General features: G+C 34.9%; 2 protein-coding genes across 8 annotated transcripts; both read left to right on the top strand.

Moving 5' to 3' along the window:
- Window positions 1-5,509: 5,509 nt before the first annotated feature.
- On the top strand, window positions 5,510-8,032 carry LOC136219040 (F-box/FBD/LRR-repeat protein At4g26340-like). Of its 3 annotated transcripts, none has more exons than XM_066006260.1 (5): window positions 5,512-5,904; window positions 6,272-6,370; window positions 7,106-7,182; window positions 7,284-7,430; window positions 7,524-8,032. In XM_066006260.1, exons 2-5 carry the CDS (start codon window positions 6,277-6,279, stop codon window positions 7,872-7,874), a joined length of 669 nt encoding a protein of 222 aa, XP_065862332.1. In that variant the 5' UTR covers window positions 5,512-5,904; window positions 6,272-6,276; the 3' UTR covers window positions 7,875-8,032. The 3 variants fall into 3 exon arrangements, with proteins under 3 accessions (XP_065862330.1, XP_065862332.1, XP_065862331.1); XM_066006259.1 differs by having other exon boundaries at window positions 7,097-7,182; XM_066006258.1 differs by having other exon boundaries at window positions 5,510-5,904; window positions 6,272-7,182.
- Window positions 8,033-15,875: 7,843 nt separating this feature from the next.
- LOC136219039 (chloroplastic lipocalin) lies at window positions 15,876-19,746 on the top strand. Of its 5 annotated transcripts, none has more exons than XR_010684030.1 (6): window positions 15,876-16,058; window positions 17,193-17,316; window positions 17,763-18,002; window positions 18,198-18,488; window positions 18,609-18,940; window positions 19,519-19,746. XR_010684030.1 is itself a non-coding variant. In XM_066006256.1 (6 exons), the coding sequence occupies exons 1-5, from the start codon at window positions 15,967-15,969 to the stop codon at window positions 18,885-18,887; spliced, it is 1,026 nt and encodes a 341-aa protein (XP_065862328.1). In that variant the 5' UTR covers window positions 15,876-15,966; the 3' UTR covers window positions 18,888-18,935; window positions 19,512-19,746. The 5 variants fall into 5 exon arrangements, 3 of the variants coding, with proteins under 3 accessions (XP_065862328.1, XP_065862329.1, XP_065862327.1); XR_010684029.1 differs by having other exon boundaries at window positions 19,512-19,746; XM_066006256.1 differs by having other exon boundaries at window positions 18,609-18,935; window positions 19,512-19,746.
- Window positions 19,747-19,882: the final 136 nt, after the last annotated feature.

The raw sequence follows: 19,882 nt of genomic DNA, 5'->3' as shown, positions 1-19,882 counted from the left end.
GGAAAGGCATAGCTCAAGTCCATAGAAAGAAGTAGATTAGTTTTTAAGAACTTGACTTATGTATTTTTGTATGCTGACCTTTTTATATCATGATAGGCATTTCTTGCTTCAAATTGCCTTACTCATAAATAATGCATACTATCGTGCTACATGCTGATCTGCCTAAAAATTGAACAAACAAGTAAAAAATAAAAATAAAATATACTCAGTACAAATCAACTCCAATGAATCTTAAACTCTGATACCAAAACTATCTAAGTATCAAACTGAGTAGATAAATGATCTCTTTTGAAAGCTGACCTAGGCTCATCTAAATTTAAATCTTAGAAGGTTTAGAGTTAAGTTAAGACAATATATGCATCCCTTACGGGGGAGTAATTTTAGAAGAATAAATAATTCAATCATGTGGAATTTCAAATACTGAGTTCCATAATTAAATATTTTGCCAACATCAAAATGGGGGAGTTTGTTGAAACACCTTTCCACAAGATTTTGATTTGACAAAATGATTTAAATTAATCCATGATTAAGAGACAATTAAATTTAAGTGCTTTGATTTAATTGTACTAATATGTTTGTTCAATGTTGAGTATAAATATAAATGCAAACAGAAATAAAAAGTAAGACAGGACAAAGTCAGCATGAGAACACAGCACAAGCTGAGTGAAGGGCAACTCAGCATAATGAAAGATAAGTCATCTTTAGAACAACAGCTCAAGAATGAAGCTGATCAAAGAAGTTGAGTAGAACGGAACTCAGCATGAAAGAAGTAAAGTCTGCTTCAGAACTAGATCTTGCAGAACGAAGCTGACCATGGAAGCTGAGTGAAAAAGAACTCAGTATGAGAACTGGTAGACAATCAACTATCGGAGTAAAGCTGAGTGATCAACATGATAGCATGAGTGATCCGTTAGCTAAAAGACAAATCCGACAACTGTCTGCACCAATAATAGAAGTCTTGGAATTACGCAGAAGCCAAATTCCGAGATGCGTGGGTCAACTGTTCGTTACTAAAAGACAAGCTGCTGCAAGAAGACAAAGCCTGTAGGAAGAAAACAAGCCTGACATCTGAAGAAATCAGAAAACAGGATTGAGCTGCACATCTGAAGCTGACCAGAAGCTTGTCCCCCAAAAGAGCCGTTTTGGACTCAACGGACAAATCAAATTCAAATGATTTGATCCTCAGATTACAACTATAAAAGGGACAAGGATATCACTTGGACATTTGCCAATTTACAGAAAATACAAGTGAGAAAGATACAAATTCAAAGCACTCAAAAACAAGAAAGAAATCTTACACCAACCTTCTATTCCCTGTGTAAATGCTAGATTGATTGTTTTGTAATCATCTAAAGTGTTCTTTATCTGAAGAAGAACAAGTGTGTATCAATTGTAATATTGAGAGTGTTGTGCTGAGTGCTTGGTTGTAAGTGCTCAGTGGTAGAGAAATCTAGGTGTTGAGTTATAACACTTAGTAGGAGTTGAGTAGACGAATAGAGGAAGGTACTCTTGCATATTCAACTGCCTTGTAAACGGTTTGTGCTCTACCTTTAAAGAGCTCAGTATTGGATTCTAAAAGCCCGGAGGATTCTGGGGACTGGACGTAGTCGGAGAGGCCGAACCAGGATAAGTCATACTGAGTAATTTCTAACTCTCTTAATATATATATATATGTGCATGTGTTGCTTGTTATATTTACTCAGCATATAAATTATTTAAAGCCGACACTGAGTAAATTAGAGTGCTGAGTTGGAAGCTGACCACAATAGTGTCAATTCCCAACTCACAAGTGAAACAGCCTTAGTCAACATCTGACTAAAGCTGTCTTACGCCAAGATCAGCCAAGCTGACCAAAGCTGAGTTAATAAACTCACCAAAATTATTAAGTCAGAAAAATTAATTACGAAAAAGTTATATTAGTTCCTAACCTCCCCCTTGGAACTAATCACATGGGACCAACACTAATCATAGCAATAGGCATATAAGAATAATGGAAAACATCTTCAATCAAATATAATAGCAAAAGATAAATAGGGAAAGAGAGGGAAATCTAGAACCCGTTTTGTCTGATTCAATTACAAAGAAATATAAGATCAAGCGGTTCTCCCATTAATTGTTCTTCAATAAAATAAATAAAAACTGAAATAAATCTAATCTAGAAACCTGGAAAATAAAGCTAAACTAAAAGCTAAAATTAATTGTCTACATTGTGACGGCTCTAAAGTTGAGTACCTCAAATATTAAGATTAGCTCATTATTTATAGAGTTAGGGAGAAACTCTAATGCAACAATGGTATTTTAGGGACTTACAAAGTGTTTTAGTGGGCTGCAGGCCGAAATCCGTAGATTTCAGCAAGGGGAAGGCGCTGGTGCGCCTTTCCCCGCCTCGTCTCGTCAAGACAAGGAATGTCTCGACGAGACAAGGGTCTGTCTCGACGAGACAGGTCCCAGTTGGGGCGATTTAGCTCCGACTTTTGTATGTTTAGGTCCCTAGGCTTCCGAAAGATGCTCTAATGGTCTCTGATGAATCCCAAAAGTGCTCCGATGGTCCATGAATAGTCCGAAAATGCTCCAATGGGCTTTAGTCTGGTTCGAAAATGCTCGAATAGTCCCTGAAAATCCCTTAAAACACTGATAATGCCATAAATAATGGAAAATAGTAAATTTAACTAAAAACTATCAAATTAACATCTAAATTAACTAAAGACTAAACTAAAATAATTCTAAAAACTCTATAAAATAGGGAGCTATCACTAATGCAAACAATTTCAAATTCTTTCGATTTTAAAATTCAACCTACGCACAAACTCTAGATAGAAAGATGCGGCAATGACATTTTTTATTTTGATATCTCCATAAAAATTAAAATCTATCAAATGCAACAACAAATTTAGAAGACCTCATATTTAAGTTTGAAGCCACTCAATACACGTATTAAAGATATCAAGGGTCGGCCAGAAATGTTAAAAGAATACAAGGTTAAGCCCGTCAGGGGCGGGGGCTTTGTCAGTGTGCATAGAAAATACTGCTACCTGGTACTCCTCTAATTCAAACGGTTGTAATTAGTGAGGTGTTCATCTCATTAGTAACCCGTCGGGACAGAAAAACTCATATCAATCACACCTGAATCCCCTTCATCAGGGAAAAGATTCATAAAGTACTCCGACATCACTGCTTCCATATCATATTGATCCTCCGTCCAGTTCCCGTCATCCCGTTGCAATTTAGCTACTAGGTTCGCATGTTGCCTTATGCTCTATGAAAAAAGTCATTGTTTCTATCTCCTCCCTTCAGCTAGAAGCTCTTCATCCTTTGCTGCCAGTAAACTTTCTCTTGATGGAGGACAAATTCATAAGTAGTTAAAGACATATAAGGTTATAAAAGGGGCTAATTACAAATCTAGCCCAACTAAAAGGGTCCATTTACATATTTAACTTCTGATACCAATCGTTAGCGATTATTGAAGTATTATGTTCAATTTTCCGTAGAAATGGTATGTTTTAGTTTATACGCCTACTTTTCTCGCTGGTCTTGCCTCTTTCTTCACCTGTAATGGTATCGTTTCAATTTCCTCTATTTTCCACCATTTTTCTCCATTGTTGTCGCATATGTGATGAAATTTGTCGCATTTCGTCACAAATGCGACAACAGTGGTTGCATTTCGTTGCAAATGCGACAATTCTTGTTGCAGATGCGACAACTCTTGTCGCTTTTGTGACGAATTCGTCACAAATGCGACATCGTAGCAATTCAATTATTATATTTTTTTTCTTTCTCATTTTTTGAGCTTTCCATCCCAATCCTTTTCTACAGATACTAATTCTTCAAAGGTTGAACGAAACACAATGTCTTCTCTCTATAAACCACCGTCTTTTCGTCGGTTTGGGATGATGAAGAAGACGTTGAGAGTCTGAGGAAGAAGATGAATTGAAATAAGGGTATTCTTATTCAAAGTGGATGAAAGTATCTAATTTGGTGAGATGGAAACAGAGTGACTTAGATATACAAATGGACCCTTTTAGTTAGGCTTTCTAATTAGCCCTTATAAAAGACGTCATATTAACCATTCATCTTAATCTTTTACTTTTAGTTATATGATTATAAAAGTCACTTTAAACCTAAAATTTAATTAGTATATTATTATTTATTTAAATTTTGTTTAAATTATTTATTTTTAATTGTTTTAAAGCAGTTTTATATACGTGCAGTGGAATTATAATGTAAATTACAAGTAGTAACGAAAAGAGGGTAACCATTTGATGGATAGTTTTGTTGCCTTAGTAAATAAAGATATAGGTCCTGTTTGGGAATTAACTGTTAGCTGTTAGCTGATTACATTAGCTGTTAACTGTTAGCTGATTTGACTAGCTGTTTGTGTAGACCTGTTTGGTAAAAAATAGCTGATTGATAATAGCGGTTTGTGCAAAAAGACGAATAAGGGCATTAATTTTGGCGCAGGAGAAGAGGAAGTCTATCTATTAGGGTTAAAGAAGTCCATTAATTTTAATATTGCAAAACGCTAATTGAAAAAGCTCATTTTAAGAGCTTTTTCTAAATTAGCGTTTTCATCCCAAAACTCTCTCCTAAACCTCTCTCCACCAAACACTCCAATCAGCGGTTTCAGTGGTCAAACCTCTAAAGTTGGTCAAAACCGCTCTTTTTATCCCAAAACGCTCTTTACCAAACAGGACCATAATTTTTTTTTGGATAAGGTGAAAAAAGGGCTAATTACTAATTTAGTTTATTTGAAGGGCTCCATTAATATATTTGACCAACTTTGCTTCTGTCTCACTAAATTAGACATTTTCATTCATTTTGGACAAGAATACTCTTATTTCAATTCACATTCTTCCTCAGACTATCAACGTCTTCTTCGTCTGCTCAAAAAATGAGAAAAAAAAAATCTAACAATTGAACTATTGTGATGTCGCATTTGTGACTTCGTCACAAGTACGACATGAGTTGTCGCATCTTCGACAACAGTTGTCGTATTTGTGACGAGATGCTACAACTGTTGTCGTATTTGTGACGAGATGCAACAATTGACGAAATGCAACAATAATGGAGGAAAATGGAGAAAAATAGAGGAAATTGAAACGATACTGTTAGAGATGAAGAAAGAGGCAAGACCAACGAGAAAAGCTGGCGTATAAGTTAAAAACATAACATTTCTACAGAAAATTGAACATAATACTTCAATAATCTCAAAAATCGCTAACGATTGATATCAGAAATTGAAGAAGATGAACCGAAGAAGAAGTTGAAACGAAGAAGAAGAAACAGACGAAGCGGAAGAAGAAGCGGGAGCAGGAGCAGATGGATCGATCGAATAGAACTTAAGAGTAATTTTGTCCAAAGTGGCTGAAAGTGTCTAATTTGGTGAGATGGAAGCAAAGTGGATTAGATATGTAAATAGTCCCTCTTAGTTGGGCTAGATTTGTAATTATCCCAAAAAAAAAAAAAAAAAAAGTCGTAACGAAGCAACTTTCCTCTGGTCCGATTGGAACTAGTTCGCTGTGGTGAGCCATTCACAGATTCGTATTTGGTTATCTGGCAGAACCAGGATCATTGTCTGTCGTGTTACCATACCTAACAATCGAAGGGCGCCGGAGAAAGCTGCAATCAATTGGATTTTTCCAAACGGTGCAATTTTGTTTGTTTAGACGAGAGGTAGGTGTGGGTGGACCAAATTGGACTTGAAAGTCAATTGAATTGCAGAGTGACACAAAAGCAGTGTATGAAGTGACTGAATTTTCATTTCCTTCGACTGGGCAGTCAATCCTCTCCACATTCCATCGGTTCTGCTTGCTCATCCCTCAATCGCGACGCCTCTGTATTACTCCGTTAAGGGTGGTTCAACAACGTTATACAATCTCAGTCCCTTTCGCATAGTCGGTACTTAAGGTTGGTAAAAACCCTAACCCTATTTCTAATTTCTTTCCCCGAAACCTTTACTCACTCCCTCACTCAAACTTTCAATATTCCATTTTAGAGCAATTGCTTATGATTTTTTCCTAATTAAAGCTTTCGATCTTGATAAGTCATGTCCGCTTGTGTAATTTAGCGATGATTGAAGCTAGACCTGTATGTAACAAAAGATTAATTGAGAGGACTCTGTTTCTCTTTCAGTTTCGTGCCTCCATTTCCATTGCTTTGTTAACTGGTTGTTTCTGGCTCTGAGACTAATGGCATTGAAGTGCCTATTTTCTTGGCTTTTTAGTTTTGCTGCTAACATTGGTGGGGGATTTTCTTTTGCTCTGTTCATTTGCAGAAATTATGGATATAAACTTGCCCGTACCTAAAGATCAGCGGTGTTCTGAATCTGTTGATATTGTAGACAGGATTAGCAAGTTGCCTGATGAAATTCTTGGTAAAATACTTTCCTATCTCCCAACAAGAAGAGCAGTCGCCACCTCTGTATTGTCCAAAAGATGGGAATATCTTTGGACATTAACCTCTGATCTTGATTTTTCTGATTTTGGGCTACTTGATTATAGAGCTGAAAGGAATAATGATAATGATTACATGATTAAGATGAGGTCCTTCCGGAGATACGTGGATAGGGTAATCTTTTACCATGGTGGATCGGATATACCCAAATGCCATATGAATTTTCACACTAAATATGTTGCCCCTAGTTTCTATGCCTGGATTTGTGCTTTGATAACTTGCAACGTTCAAGAATTATCTCTTTACTGCTTTAATCGCCAGTTCGGTACTTATGGTCATTTGCCTGGGATGTTTTTTTCCAACAACACTCTCGTTGATTTGAGCATTCGTGGAAATCTTGTACTTGACTTGCCTACATATGTTTGTTTCCCATGCCTTAAAATCCTTTATATTCAACTTCCTGCATTTGTGGATGATGCTTCCACGGCAAGACTCTTTTCTAGTTGCCCGGTCCTTGAAAAATTAACTATTTTCAGGCTGAATGATAAATTGGGAATTATGAATATTTCTGTACCTTCATTGAAAAGATTGATCTTTCACTCTGGAATTTCTAAGTGTATTCAAATTAAGATTAATACTCCATGTCTGGAGTACCTTCAGATTGATGAACCAGGTAGATATTTTGTCAACTTCACATCCTCTTTAGTAAATGCAGATCTTGGAGCCGTTGATATTTACCTACTCAATGCAATCTCTCAAGTTGAATGTTTAAGTCTGAGAGCAAATGATAAGGTATGTTTGGAAATAAGTTTTATGGGATTAAGTGATTCATTTTCTTCTTCTATGCAATGTCATTATAGATAATCTTGGAATTTCTGTTTGTCAATTTATAGAGTCTCCAAAAAATTATTGGTGATTCAGCCTTGCCTATATTCAAAAATCTCAAGACAATGAAGCTTCCAGTACCACCAAATGATTGGAAAGCGTTGCCTAACTTACTTGACTCAGCACCAAATCTGCAAGTTCTTATCTTTCCTGAAGTAAGTTGTGATATATATTAATATTGTTTCCTTTCACATTTGTAATCTCTTTGACTTTGTAATAAATGAAGTTTTGATCATTGTGCTGCTTAGGGACTTGTAAGGCTTACCTTTTATGAAGATGATTTCAACCACTTCAATTGGCAACGGCCAGAATCTGTGCCTGAAAGTTTGAGCATGCATCTTAAGACAATTGAAATTTTTGGATTTGTGGGTTTCCAAGAGGAACTAGATGTTGTGGAGTATTTTCTAGAGTGTGGGGAAGTTTTGGAGAAAGTGATAATCCACAGATTTGTTCTTAGTAGACGCCCAACAATGGTGGAGAAAGTGAAAAGGGATAAGGTTATGTCTGAACTATTGAGCATGAGAAGAAATTGTAGCACTGATGAAGTTATGAGCTTTAAAAGAAGTTGTAGCACTTGTGAAGTTATCTTCACCGATTGAAGAAAGGCCTAATTTTGATATATCTGCTGCTTTCTGTAAAAGAATTGATATATATGAGTTGGGGATCATTGGTATCAGAAATTTAAGCCCTATAAATATATTAAATATATCTTGAAACAGCATCATTATCTTATGAATTTGGCTGATTAGTAGTTAAATGGTCATTGCTTGATTTTTCATTATACAGATAGACATTATTGTTGAAAACATTAAGTAGGAATATTCGAAAAATTTAATCACCAATCATCTTGAATTCATTTTGATTTGCAATTACAAAAACAAAGTAAGATGTAAAATATTTGAGAAGATTTTAGCAATACACTTAATCAATCTATTAATGTTATTTATATATATTTATTTCTTAACAACTAACTCTTTACTCCATTTATTCCCTTATATAAGTTAAAATCAAAAAAATTTCTCTATCATGTAATGGTCGGGAATAAGCATTGGAATATTAAAGATCACATCGACCAAAAAACTAAATTAAAAATTATTGGAATACTAGAATGATTTATATTTGGAAAAAAAAATTAAAAGTGTTGGGAAAATAACAGAGATAAAAGAAAATAGAGACCAAGAAACTGAATCAATTCTATACCAATTGATAAACTGCAGAAAAACATGCCTATATATACAGGCTTACAAAACGTAACTGACTGAAATTAAACCACCCACTAAAAGACTCCACTAACACATGAAAACTGATCAATTAAAAAATACATAAAAAAAACAGACACACTACTTTAACCACTAAGACCAACAGACCCACTACAACATTACAGATAACTGAAATCAACTAAGACTTTGAATCATTCTTCAATATCCCCTCTTGATTCAAAGTTGCATACTCCAAGCAAAGATCTCAAATAACAGAATTTTTCCTGTGATAAGGACGTCAGCCAAGTTCTCATGAGTGCTACAATACTGCAACGTTATCTCTTTCTTTGCAACCAAATCACGAATGAAATGAAGACGTATATCAATATGTTTAGTTCGGCTATGGAATGCTGGATTCTTTATCGTGGCAATTGTTGCTTGATTATCACAAAATATCACTGTTGCTCCCTTTTGCTCTTGTTGAAGTTCAGTTAACATTCTTCTTAACCAGATGGCTTGACAAGCTGCTGAAGTTGCTGCTACATACTCAGCTTCTGAAGATGAGAGTGCTACCGTAGCTTGCTTCTTTGAGCTCCATGTGATCACTCCTGATCCTAGAGTGAAAACATTTGCTGAAATGCTTCTTCTATCATCCAATGATGTTGCCCAATCGCTGTCCGTAAACCCGCACAACTTGAAACTAGAACTTTTAGAGTACCAAATTCCGTGCTCCATAGTTCCAGCAATATATCGCAAGACCCGCTTTGCTGCTCCAAAATGAATCTTGGAAGGCTGCTGCATAAACCTGGAAATAAAACCAACTGGAAATGCAATGTCGGGTCTGGTGTGAGTTAAATAAATTAAGCCTCCAACAAGGCTTCTAAACCTGCAAGCATCTGCCATTTCTTCTCCATCTGCAAGTTGTAGCTTCTCATTAAAATTCATTGGCGTAGCTGCTGGTTTGCAATTAAACAAGCCAAATTTGTTGAGGATGTCCCTAGCATATTTCCTTTGTGCAATGAAAATTCCATCTTCAGCTTGATGAACTTCAAGACCAAGGAAATAATGTAATAAACCCATGTCCGACATCTCAAATTCATTCTTCACTTGAGATTTAAACTCGTCCACAAGAGAATCAGAGGAACTAGTGTAAATGATATCATCAACATAAAGACAAACAATGATAAAATCATTGTTACCTCCCTTTTTCACATACAAGGTGGGTTCATTCTCACTTCTCATGTATCCTTTTTTCTGAAAATACCCATCAATATTTGCATACCAAGCTCGCGGAGCCTGCTTCAGTCCATATAAATCCTTTTTAAGCGTGTACACCTTCTTTTCTTCTCCTTCCTTTATGAAACCTTCTGGTTGAGTGACATAGACCTCTTCATGCAAATCTCCATTTAGGAACGCTGACTTGACATCGAATTGATACACAGACCATTGCATTTGTGCAGCTATTGCTAAAACAAGCCTCACAGTTTCAAACCGAGCAACTGGAGAGAAGGTTTCTTCAAAATCAACACCATATTCTTATGCATATCCTTTCGCCACAAGACGAGCTTTGTGCTTTTGTATGCTCCCATCTGCAGCAAACTTGGTTTTGAACACCCACTTCAATCCAATTGCATTTTTATCTTCCGGTAAGTCTACCATCTCCCATGTTCAATTCCTTTCGATAGCCTTCATTTCTTCCACCATTGCAATCTGGCATTCTTCTTTTTCAGTTGCTTCGACATACTGTTGAGGATCTGAAGCAACAAGAGCAAATTGACGAGATGAATAAATGTCGTTGGCATATTTAGGATTTGGCTTTCTGGCCCTTGTTGATCTTCTGGCTAAAATTGGCTCATTTTAATTTCTGCAATTTCCTCTTTGTGGAGAGCTTGCTGATTCCATGGAGGAACCAATGGATGCACTTGTAGGTGTTGGTTCTTGTCCTTCATCTTGAGAAACCCCAAGTGGCATAGGCATTTGTTGTTGCACTTCCTCTTCATTGCAATCCCAACTTATCTTCTCATCAAATATAACATCTCTTCTGATTAAAAACTTACCACTAAGAGGATTATACAATCTGTATGCTTTGGATTGAGTACAATAGCCAATAAAAAAGCATTTTTCAGATTTTTTATCAAGCTTTTGACGAGATTGAGAATTTACCAAAGCATAAGCAACACACCCAAAAATGCGTAGATGGCTCACAACTGGTCTCCTACCGCACCATGCCTCATATGGAGTTTTATTCATAACAGCCCTTGTTGGTGAGAGATTCAGCAAATAAACTGATGTTGCAACAGCTTCCGCCCAAAATTGGTTTGACAATCCTTTTTCCTGTAACATGCTTCTTGCGATCTCCACAACGGTTCTGTTTTTCTGCTCAGCAACTCCATTTTGCTCTGGAGTGTAAGGAGCTGTTAACTCCCTATGAATACCCTTCTCTTCACAAAAAAGATTAAATTCTCCGGACATGAACTCTCCTCCTCTGTCTGTGCGAAGAACTTTGATACGACATCCACTTTGGTTTTCTGTCAGGGCCTTGAATTTTTGGAAGCTTTCAAAAGTTTCTGACTTCCTTTCCAAAAAGTAAACCCAACTCATGCGACTGTAATCATCTGTAAACAGCAAGAAATAACGACTTCCACCAAAAGATTTAGTTTGCATAGGCCCACATAAATCAGCATGTATTAATTCAAGGCATCTTGAGGCTCTCCAAGCCTTTCCAATCGGAAATGACTTTCTAGTTTGTTTCCCATAAATGCATCCTTCACATAATTCAATGGAATCAATTTTTGGTAGTCCAGAAACCATACCTCTTTCACTTAGCAACTTCAGTCCCTTCATGTTGAGATGCCTGTATCGCAAATGCCATAGCTTTGAGTCACTCTTTTCAGTGGCAGCAAAAACAAAGTTCTCCATGCTTGAGACTTCCAATGGAAACATTTTATTTTGAGTCATATTGATATTAATCAACGTATGACCTGAGTGTTTGTCCTTGATTACACATGCATCATTCTCAAATAAGATGGAATATCCAGTAACCATTAATTGCCCAACACTCAACAAATTATACTCCAGATGAGGTACATATTGAACATTATGCAAGAGTTTTACATTACCATGAGTAGTTTCCATGCCTACTGTACCTTTTCCTTCAACTTGCATTTCTTTCGCATTGCCAAGCTGCACCTTCAACTTTTGCGTCTCATCAAGCTCTTTGAATAAGGATTTCATCCCTGTCATATGATTTGAACAACCGCTATCCACGAACCACACTTTGCTTGGCTTATTGTTCGAAACATAACGTGTCATGAAAAGCTTGTTATTTTCCTCTTCAGTCTTCGCAACATAATTCACTTGCTGGTCTTTGTACCAACAATCAGCTTTTTTTATGACCATACTTCCTACAGTGATATCATTGAACACTACTCTTGTTATTTCTTTGCTCCGCAAACTGCCGTTGCACGTCAAACCGACCCCTGCCTCTTCCATTACTATGACCACGACCGCGACCACGGAATCCACCTCTTCCACGGCCCCTACTTGTTGAATTGTCACTTTCTGCAACTCTGGTGGCTGCATCCTTCACTTGAAATGCCTTCTCTTCATTCTTTTCAAGTGATAGATTGATTCTTGACTCATGTGCTTGCAAAGACCCCATCAGTTCATCAAAAGAAAAGATCGACAAATCCTTAGATTCTTCTATGGCTGCTACAACATGATCAAATTTTTGAGTCAAGCTTCGAAGTACTTTCTCAACGATGGCCTGGTCAGTAATTTTCTCTCTATAGGATCGCATTTGGCTGATTATTTCCATTGTTTTTGACAGAAAATCAGCAATTGATTCTCCATTCTTCATCATCAAGGTTTCAAAATCACGCCTAAGTGATTGCAATTTCACCACAAGAACTTTTGAATCTCCTTGAAATTCCTTCTGCAAAATGGACCAAGCTTGCTTCGATGTCGTTGCTGATGCAATTCGTGAGAAGACACTGTCATGAACTGCCTGTTGAATGATTACCAACGCCTTGGAATCTTTCTTCTTGGTCTCTCACTGCTTGTTTTCATCGTCAAATTCTGTGTACCCGTGTTCTACAAAGTTCCAAAGATCTTGAGATCTGAGTAGAGTTTTCATACGAATACTCCAGAATTTATAACCTTCTCCTTTGAAGATGGGAATGAGTGGTTGTGATCCACTCATTGGATTGCCATTGTTGCCCATCTGTATTTCTCTCTGTGTTTCACTCAACTCAACTCACGTGTTTACACTCAACTCGAACCTCGACTCTGGTACCAAATTTGTTGGGAAAATAACAGAGATAAAAGAAAATAGAGACCAAGAAACTGAATCAGTTCTATACCAATTGAGAAACTGCAGAAAAACATGCCTATATATATAGGCTTATAAAACGTAACTGATTGAAATTAAACCACCCACTAAAAGACTCTACTAACACATGAAAACTGATTAATTAAAAAATACATAAAAAAACAGACCCACTACTTTAACCACTAAGACCAACAGACCCACTACAACATTACAGATAACTGAAATCAACTAAGACTTTGAATCATTCTTCAATAAAAAGATTGTTTAGTTTAACTGATGTTTACCGTTGATGTTATGAAAAAGCTGTTTTTATTTAAAAAAATAGAGACTCCCACTACTTTTCAACCATGAAAAATAAATATAAGTAAATATAAGGTGTCTAGCTAAACATGAGTAATAAATAGTAGGTATTTTTTTTAAATGAGGTATATTATCTCAAATAGAAATTTTCGTAATAAAAGATTATTGTTACGGCACTTAGCTTTTATATTTGGTAAAATAATTGTATTCGTAACCTTATGACTAAGGTAATGATAGTCTTGCGATAAATGAAACTTCAACTTCAAGCCTTCAGAATTTGCAAATTGAAGTTTTAAATAGGCTTAAACTATGGTTTTGCTTGGTCCTGTCTGGAATTTTATCATTTGATGACTACTTATTTCAATTGGTGCAATTTTATCTAATTTTAATTTAGACTAAGATAATTGTTATCCTATTGATATGCGACGATATTTTGACATTTAGACTGGATAAATTTTAGTTTAAAAATTTGTTTTTATTTATTTTTCCTTTTTATTCTAATTAATTATTTTCATATAAGGGAATATATGTAGCAAATAAACTTTAAGACGTGTCATGTATAAGTCTATGTTTTTAAATATCACCACATATTAGAGAGATAATAGTGTTGTCAAATTTTATCAATTCGGATAGTTTAGAGGCCAAATGTGACAAATAATAAGTAAGAGATTAAATAATTCATGGACTAAATAACACTTTAAACCTTTTAACTGCCATTAGGTTGAAGCAAAATAGACAAGTGAAACAACAACTAGTTAAAGAAAAGATTTTTATATTAAGGCAGATGATTATGCAAATGCAACTGATAAGTTGGCATAGGTACAATTATTTAAAGAATGTTTGTTATTCTTGCTCGTATTGAAAATAAGAATGGTAAGTGTTTGGTTAGTTTTTATATATGAAAAACATAAAAACAAACGGTAACATTAAACAACATCAATAAACAAGCCTTTACTTTACTAATTCTTGAAAACACTTTCATACCATTAAAACCTAAATAGCACTCAATAAATGAAATAGGGTAAATTACACCCATAGCCACTGAACTTTACTCATTTTCACATTATGGCTACTGAACTTCATTTTTTCCCGGTATGGCCACTCAACTTTACACTTTTTAACACCGGTGGCCACTCAATTTTAACTAACCTCGCAAAATGACCGTTAACAATCGTTAACGAAATCAAAATGAAAATATTCAAGAATTAAAGTTGTTCAGAACATCATTTACCATAAAACCACATTTTTTATTTTCGAAAATCATATTTTTTGGAGCTTTCTCTCTCTAAAAATTCACTTTCTCTCTCCTAACCAAACAACACTCAAATGACCTCAAAACAAAAATTTTCAAGAATTAAAGTTCCTTAGAATATCATTAATGCTTTAAATATTTTATTTTTAGCCGTCAACGGTCGTTTTAAGGCGTTAAGTGACCACCGGTGTTAAAAAGTGTAAAGTTGAGTGGCCATACCGGGAAGAAATGAAGTTCAGTAGCCATAATGTGAAAATAGGTAAAGTTCAGTGGCCATGGGTGTAATTTACCCAAATGAAATAGGAATATCATATAAGTTTAGAGTTAAAAATGTTGGGCTATATATCCATACGAACTTTTATACTTCAAATTTTTTTAATTTATTTCCGAATTTTAAACAATTGTATATTAACTCTTAAAATCCATATTACGGAATAATACTTTCTTTTTAAAAAGTTGAAATGAATACGCTTTAAACAAGTTTAGAAAGTCAATGAATTATTTTTTTTAGGGTAAATAATTATAAGATCCTTACGTTTTTACTTAATATGCTAGTAAATCCATCATGTTATTATAAGGTCATTAAGTTTTATCGTAATCAATTCTTTAGTCATTCCATCTGTTTTTGTAAATGAAAGTCCAAAATTGCCCCTAGTTATATACATTAAAAAATTAATCTTTTAGTTTCAAATTTAATCTAATTAGTTTTAATAAAGTTTTTGAACTACATATACACCGAAATTAATATACTTGAAAAAATATATTATTAATTTTCTTAAATTGTAATTATTTTTTTGATATAATATCCTTAAACTAACATTAAATATTATTATTAATTTTTTATAATTTTTTAAAAATTATATATATTTTTTCTTCATTCGTAAAATTTATTAGAATTGTAAAACCTTTTTACAATGATAGTCTTACTTATTTTTTAATAATTTTTGAAATATTTTTCATTTATTTTTTTAATCAATAGATTTTACGTTATTAAATTAAAGTTCTATAATTGTATAAAAATTAATACATCAATTACTTTATATTGGAGTTTATAATGAAGAGATTGTAATTATGTAAGAAAAAAGAGAAAAATAAAAAAAATAGATGTTTTATTATTAAAACATAAAGTATAGAGTAATTTTGGTATTTTAAAATTTATTTAGTATAATTTGACTATTGACCCAAGTATAAGGACTAATGAGTTAACAAAAATAAAAAATGAAAAACTATATAATTATTTTTAAAAACATAAGGACTAAGTAATGAATTAGATAAAAACACACAAAACTTATAATTATTTACCTTTTTTATTGATAAAACTAGTAGGTATCTCAGGGTTAATAAAAAAAATTCAAAATCCACCAGGGCACAGTTGACTTTTGTGACAAGTATATGGACTAAAAGTATATAAGTCAAAACGTTATTTTGCCGACATGGATTGAACATCTTCTGAGAAATGAAACGGTGTCGTAGTTTGCTTGTATTGATTTTATTATGAAAGTGGTGAATCCCTTGGTCCTCATGACTGATACTGATAGTGAGTGCTCAGAAGAATCACAGGCGCAGAGAGAGAGAAGGAGCTGAAGAGAGAGTGAAGAAAAAAAAAAAAAATGGTAAATGCTACTAACTTAATCAATCACCAGACCTCTCCATCACTGCTCCATAGTTGCTCCTCTTATCCTCTGATGATATGCACTTCCAGGTACCAAAATCTCCATATTTTACTTGTAATGGTAAATGCTATTGATTTTTTTCAGCTCGATTTCTCTTTTATGAACATCACTTTACCAATTTTTCACGAATCATGCGCTTCGGTTTAGTTCCGTTTATGCTTGTCCGGCTGCAGTGAAATTAATTCATCTCGTTAGCTCTATTCACACAATCAAGTAATCAATTGCAGGTTCTAATTAGGCTACTTTGTTCTATAGATCTCATTGTAGTGCTCATATCTGTGAATTAAGCTACTAATCTTCGCTCGCGACTTGTTCTGTTGGGCGTACTAATATCCTCAACTCTAATCATAATTACACAATTTTTGATATCGCACTTCTCAAGGGAATTTAATTGGATATTGCAATTGGATCATTCAAATATAGGATGATGACCTCTGAATGTCCTCTAGTTTGGATCTGAAAAGAAATGTGAATATCTAGAAAGCATAATGATATTTCGTTCAGCAGCTAAATTCCAGATTGTTCACGAAACCTTTGCTATATTAACTTGCCAAATATCATCTTTCTGCAACAAATTTCCTAAAAGTTACGAAGTAAATCTGGCCACTGTTCATAGTACATTGACTAAACTATGGTGGTATCACAGAACTTGTGCAATTTGCATCTGTCAACAAAAGGCTAACAGCGGTGGTATCATAGAACTTGTGTAATTACGACTAATCGAGCTTAACATATTTGTGTAAAAAATTACGGTTAACCATTGAAAAAAATGGATAAAAATCGCTCACTGAAAAACCTGAATGGAAGTATCATTTAACAGTTGATACGGATGGATATTAATGGACCGGTTTCAGTTTTAATAGATTAAAAACTGAGAGGTTTGTTGTACCATTTTGCCGATTACTAATAAATTATATGCTCTTCCTTGTCCATGGATGTAGGCAAAATTAGCCGAACCACGTCAATCTCTTGTTATTGTGATTGCATGTCTAATTTCTTGTTTCACATATCAATCTTATTATAGTCAAACCGATCCAATTCCTAACATACATCATCCTTTTACTGTTTCAGAAGCATGTAATTCCTAATTATGATTCATTTATCGGTTTTGGTTTATATGTAATTCTGATTTCTTCTTTTTTTTTTGTCAATTTCTGTTACAGGTGTGTACCTGGCAAAATGGTCTTAAAATGTTCACTTGAGAATCCTACCTCAAATAACATTCTGGTCAGACGCGTGCTATCTGGATTTGCAGCTTCACTACTATGTCTGTCCCAAACAAATCAGGTTAGTTGGTTATTATTCTTCTAGTACACAATGCTGTTAAATTTCATTTTTTAATCATTAATCAATATCAGAAATTATCAGGAGATCTATAAATCCATGCTGTTGGGACAGATTATGCTGATGGAGTGTTCCATATGCAGAACATATATAGACTAGTATAAGTTATAGGCAAAATATCGATCCGCAGGCATCAACCAAGCTGTAATGTAGATTTTATCATCAATGTGATTATTCTACTTTACCACAAAAGCTCAGAAGTCTGTAAATTCGTGTTTTGGGCTATTAGAAATTTGAGAGAGAGTTGATTTGGCTTAAACTTTTATATGAGATCTCATCCAAAAGTTAAAATGTTATTAGTCCAAACTTGTTTTCAAGATATTATGCATATTATATTTTGATCAGCAACATGAGTTCTCGGCTGACTAAAACCTTAATTTTCTTGGCAGGTTAGTGCAATAGATGTATCATCTTATTCCCGCGATGTCTGTCAACTTGCAAGTGCAGCAGATAATGTTACTCTTCCACTTGATGATAGTTCTGATGGAAAAGGTGGAAAGCTGATGATGATGAGAGGTATGACAGCCAAGAATTTTGATCCAGTTAGATATTCTGGAAGGTGGTTTGAAGTAGCTTCTCTTAAACGTGGATTTGCTGGGCAAGGTCAAGAAGACTGCCATTGTACCCAGGTAAATGACTGGAATGATGATTTTCATCATTTTGAACTGCTTCACTTGCTGATAAGAAATGAAAACCTGCAGTTTTGGTGCAATATGAAACATATATTGACCGTTTCTCATGTTCATTTTACTACAGTTTATCTCACTGGAAACTTTATGCTCTGAATTCCACATGTAACATTTCATAATTTGCACAATGTGCAGGGCGTGTATACATATGATATGCAGGGATCAGCTATTCAGGTCGACACCTTTTGCATTCATGGAGGCCCGGATGGATATATTACTGGAATTAGGGGAAAGGTTCAATGCTTGTCCGAGGAAGATTTGGAGAAGAAAGAGACCGACCAAGAAAAGCTAGAAATGATCAAAGAAAAGTGTTACCTTCGGTTTCCAACATTACCATTTATCCCCAAGGAGCCTTATGATGTGATCGCCACCGACTACGACAACTTCTCCCTTGTCTCTGGTTCCAAAGATAAAAGTTTTATTCAGGTATATTTTTAGAATATGCTTGCATAATGTTATGATAACTGGAGTTAATGAAGTGGATGAAACTTGATAATGCAATCAACTGTGCATCTAATCTCACCAGTTTTGGCACAAATATTTCAGATTTATTCAAGGAAGCCTAACCCTGGACCTGAGTTCATTGAGAAATATAAGAATTATCTGGCAAACTTTGGGTATGATCCTAGCAAAATCAAGGACACCCCACAAGATTGTGAAGTAATGTCAAATAGCCAGTTAGCTGCAATGATGTCTATGTCTGGGATGCAACAAGCTCTAACCAACGAATTCCCTGACCTAAAACTGGGGGCTGCTATTCAATTTGATCCCTTTACAAGTGTGTTTGAGACTCTGAAGAAGCTTGTGCAGCTCTATTTCAAATAGTGAATCAACTTGTGTACATTCTGGCCAGCCAGCCTCTGTAATTCCAGTGTACGGTAATAGAGAACTCGCTCTTACAATTGTAATTTATCATTCTTACAAAATGCTGCAAATAGTATTTCGGCCTAATACATACTGAGCTGAGCCCCTCCAAGTTTTCCATTAAAACCTATAGTCTTCCCAAGCTTTCAAAACCATCGATTAACTCTTTAAACTTGCTTAAATTGACCTATTAGCTCTTTGAACTTGTTTAAAGTGACCAATTGACTCTTTGGACTTGCTTAATGTGCATTTCAATTTGTCCAAATCTCAACTTACTCTGCCAAAGTAGAATTTAAGGATCAGTCATGTTACTTTAAACAAACTTGAAGGGCTAATTGATCATCCTAGGAAAACTGATTCCTAGGTTATCTCCTAAATGAGCACAGCTTACCTTAAATAGGACTCGGAAGAACAGAAACTCCGAAGGGGGGAAGAGTGAGCCTGTCTGGCAAGGACATATGATTCTTTTGCTCTTGTGCTTGATACCCAAAACCAATCATATATTTGTATATTTTCATCCCTAATTTTTATCAGGATTATACTTTCTAGAAGTATTTCATTATTTTAAATTTGGCCTCCTTTTAGATTATAGTGATGAGAGCATCAAGTCGATCAAATTTGTGGAAACGGGTAGTGGGACAAGGTGAGCCAAAGGGACGACACACCAATGAGAAGAGATAGCTAAAACGTGTGGAAACAGAGCCCATACGTCGTGTGGATCCAAAGGAGAGTTTCTGTCATAAAATTGATGAGGTAATGATTGGAATCTATATTGAATGAAATGAAAATTCTCATTTTGAATGTTTAAGGAAAGATTACAATCATTTATAGCACTACGATCTTTGAGAATTGTTTGGAGGAAAAGAAAAGAACTTCAGACAAAAAAGGAAAACTCAATGGTACCACAAATGTACAGTTTGTTACAATGGTTAATATGTTGTCGATATCTTGAGTCG

The sequence above is a fragment of the Euphorbia lathyris genome, chromosome 2, assembly GCF_963576675.1.
Source record: "Euphorbia lathyris chromosome 2, ddEupLath1.1, whole genome shotgun sequence".
NCBI lineage: Eukaryota > Viridiplantae > Streptophyta > Magnoliopsida > Malpighiales > Euphorbiaceae > Euphorbia > Euphorbia lathyris.
This window is presented reverse-complemented; position numbering and strand designations above follow the sequence as displayed.

What these genes read in the sequence shown, in the direction of transcription:
- LOC136219039 (XM_066006256.1), top strand. Translation starts at nt 15,967, where the DNA reads ATGGTAAATGCTACTAACTTAATCAATCACCAGACCTCTCCATCACTG. An exon ending in CTGATGATATGCACTTCCAG is followed by an intron (nt 16,059 to 17,192) that starts GTACCAAAATCT and finishes TTTCTGTTACAG; the next exon opens with GTGTGTACCTGGCAAAATGG. An exon ending in GTCTGTCCCAAACAAATCAG is followed by an intron (nt 17,317 to 17,762) that starts GTTAGTTGGTTA and finishes TTTTCTTGGCAG; the next exon opens with GTTAGTGCAATAGATGTATC.
- LOC136219040 (XM_066006258.1), top strand. Translation starts at nt 6,277, where the DNA reads ATGGATATAAACTTGCCCGTACCTAAAGATCAGCGGTGTTCTGAATCT. An exon ending in GTCTGAGAGCAAATGATAAG is followed by an intron (nt 7,183 to 7,283) that starts GTATGTTTGGAA and finishes GTCAATTTATAG; the next exon opens with AGTCTCCAAAAAATTATTGG. An exon ending in AAGTTCTTATCTTTCCTGAA is followed by an intron (nt 7,431 to 7,523) that starts GTAAGTTGTGAT and finishes TGTGCTGCTTAG; the next exon opens with GGACTTGTAAGGCTTACCTT.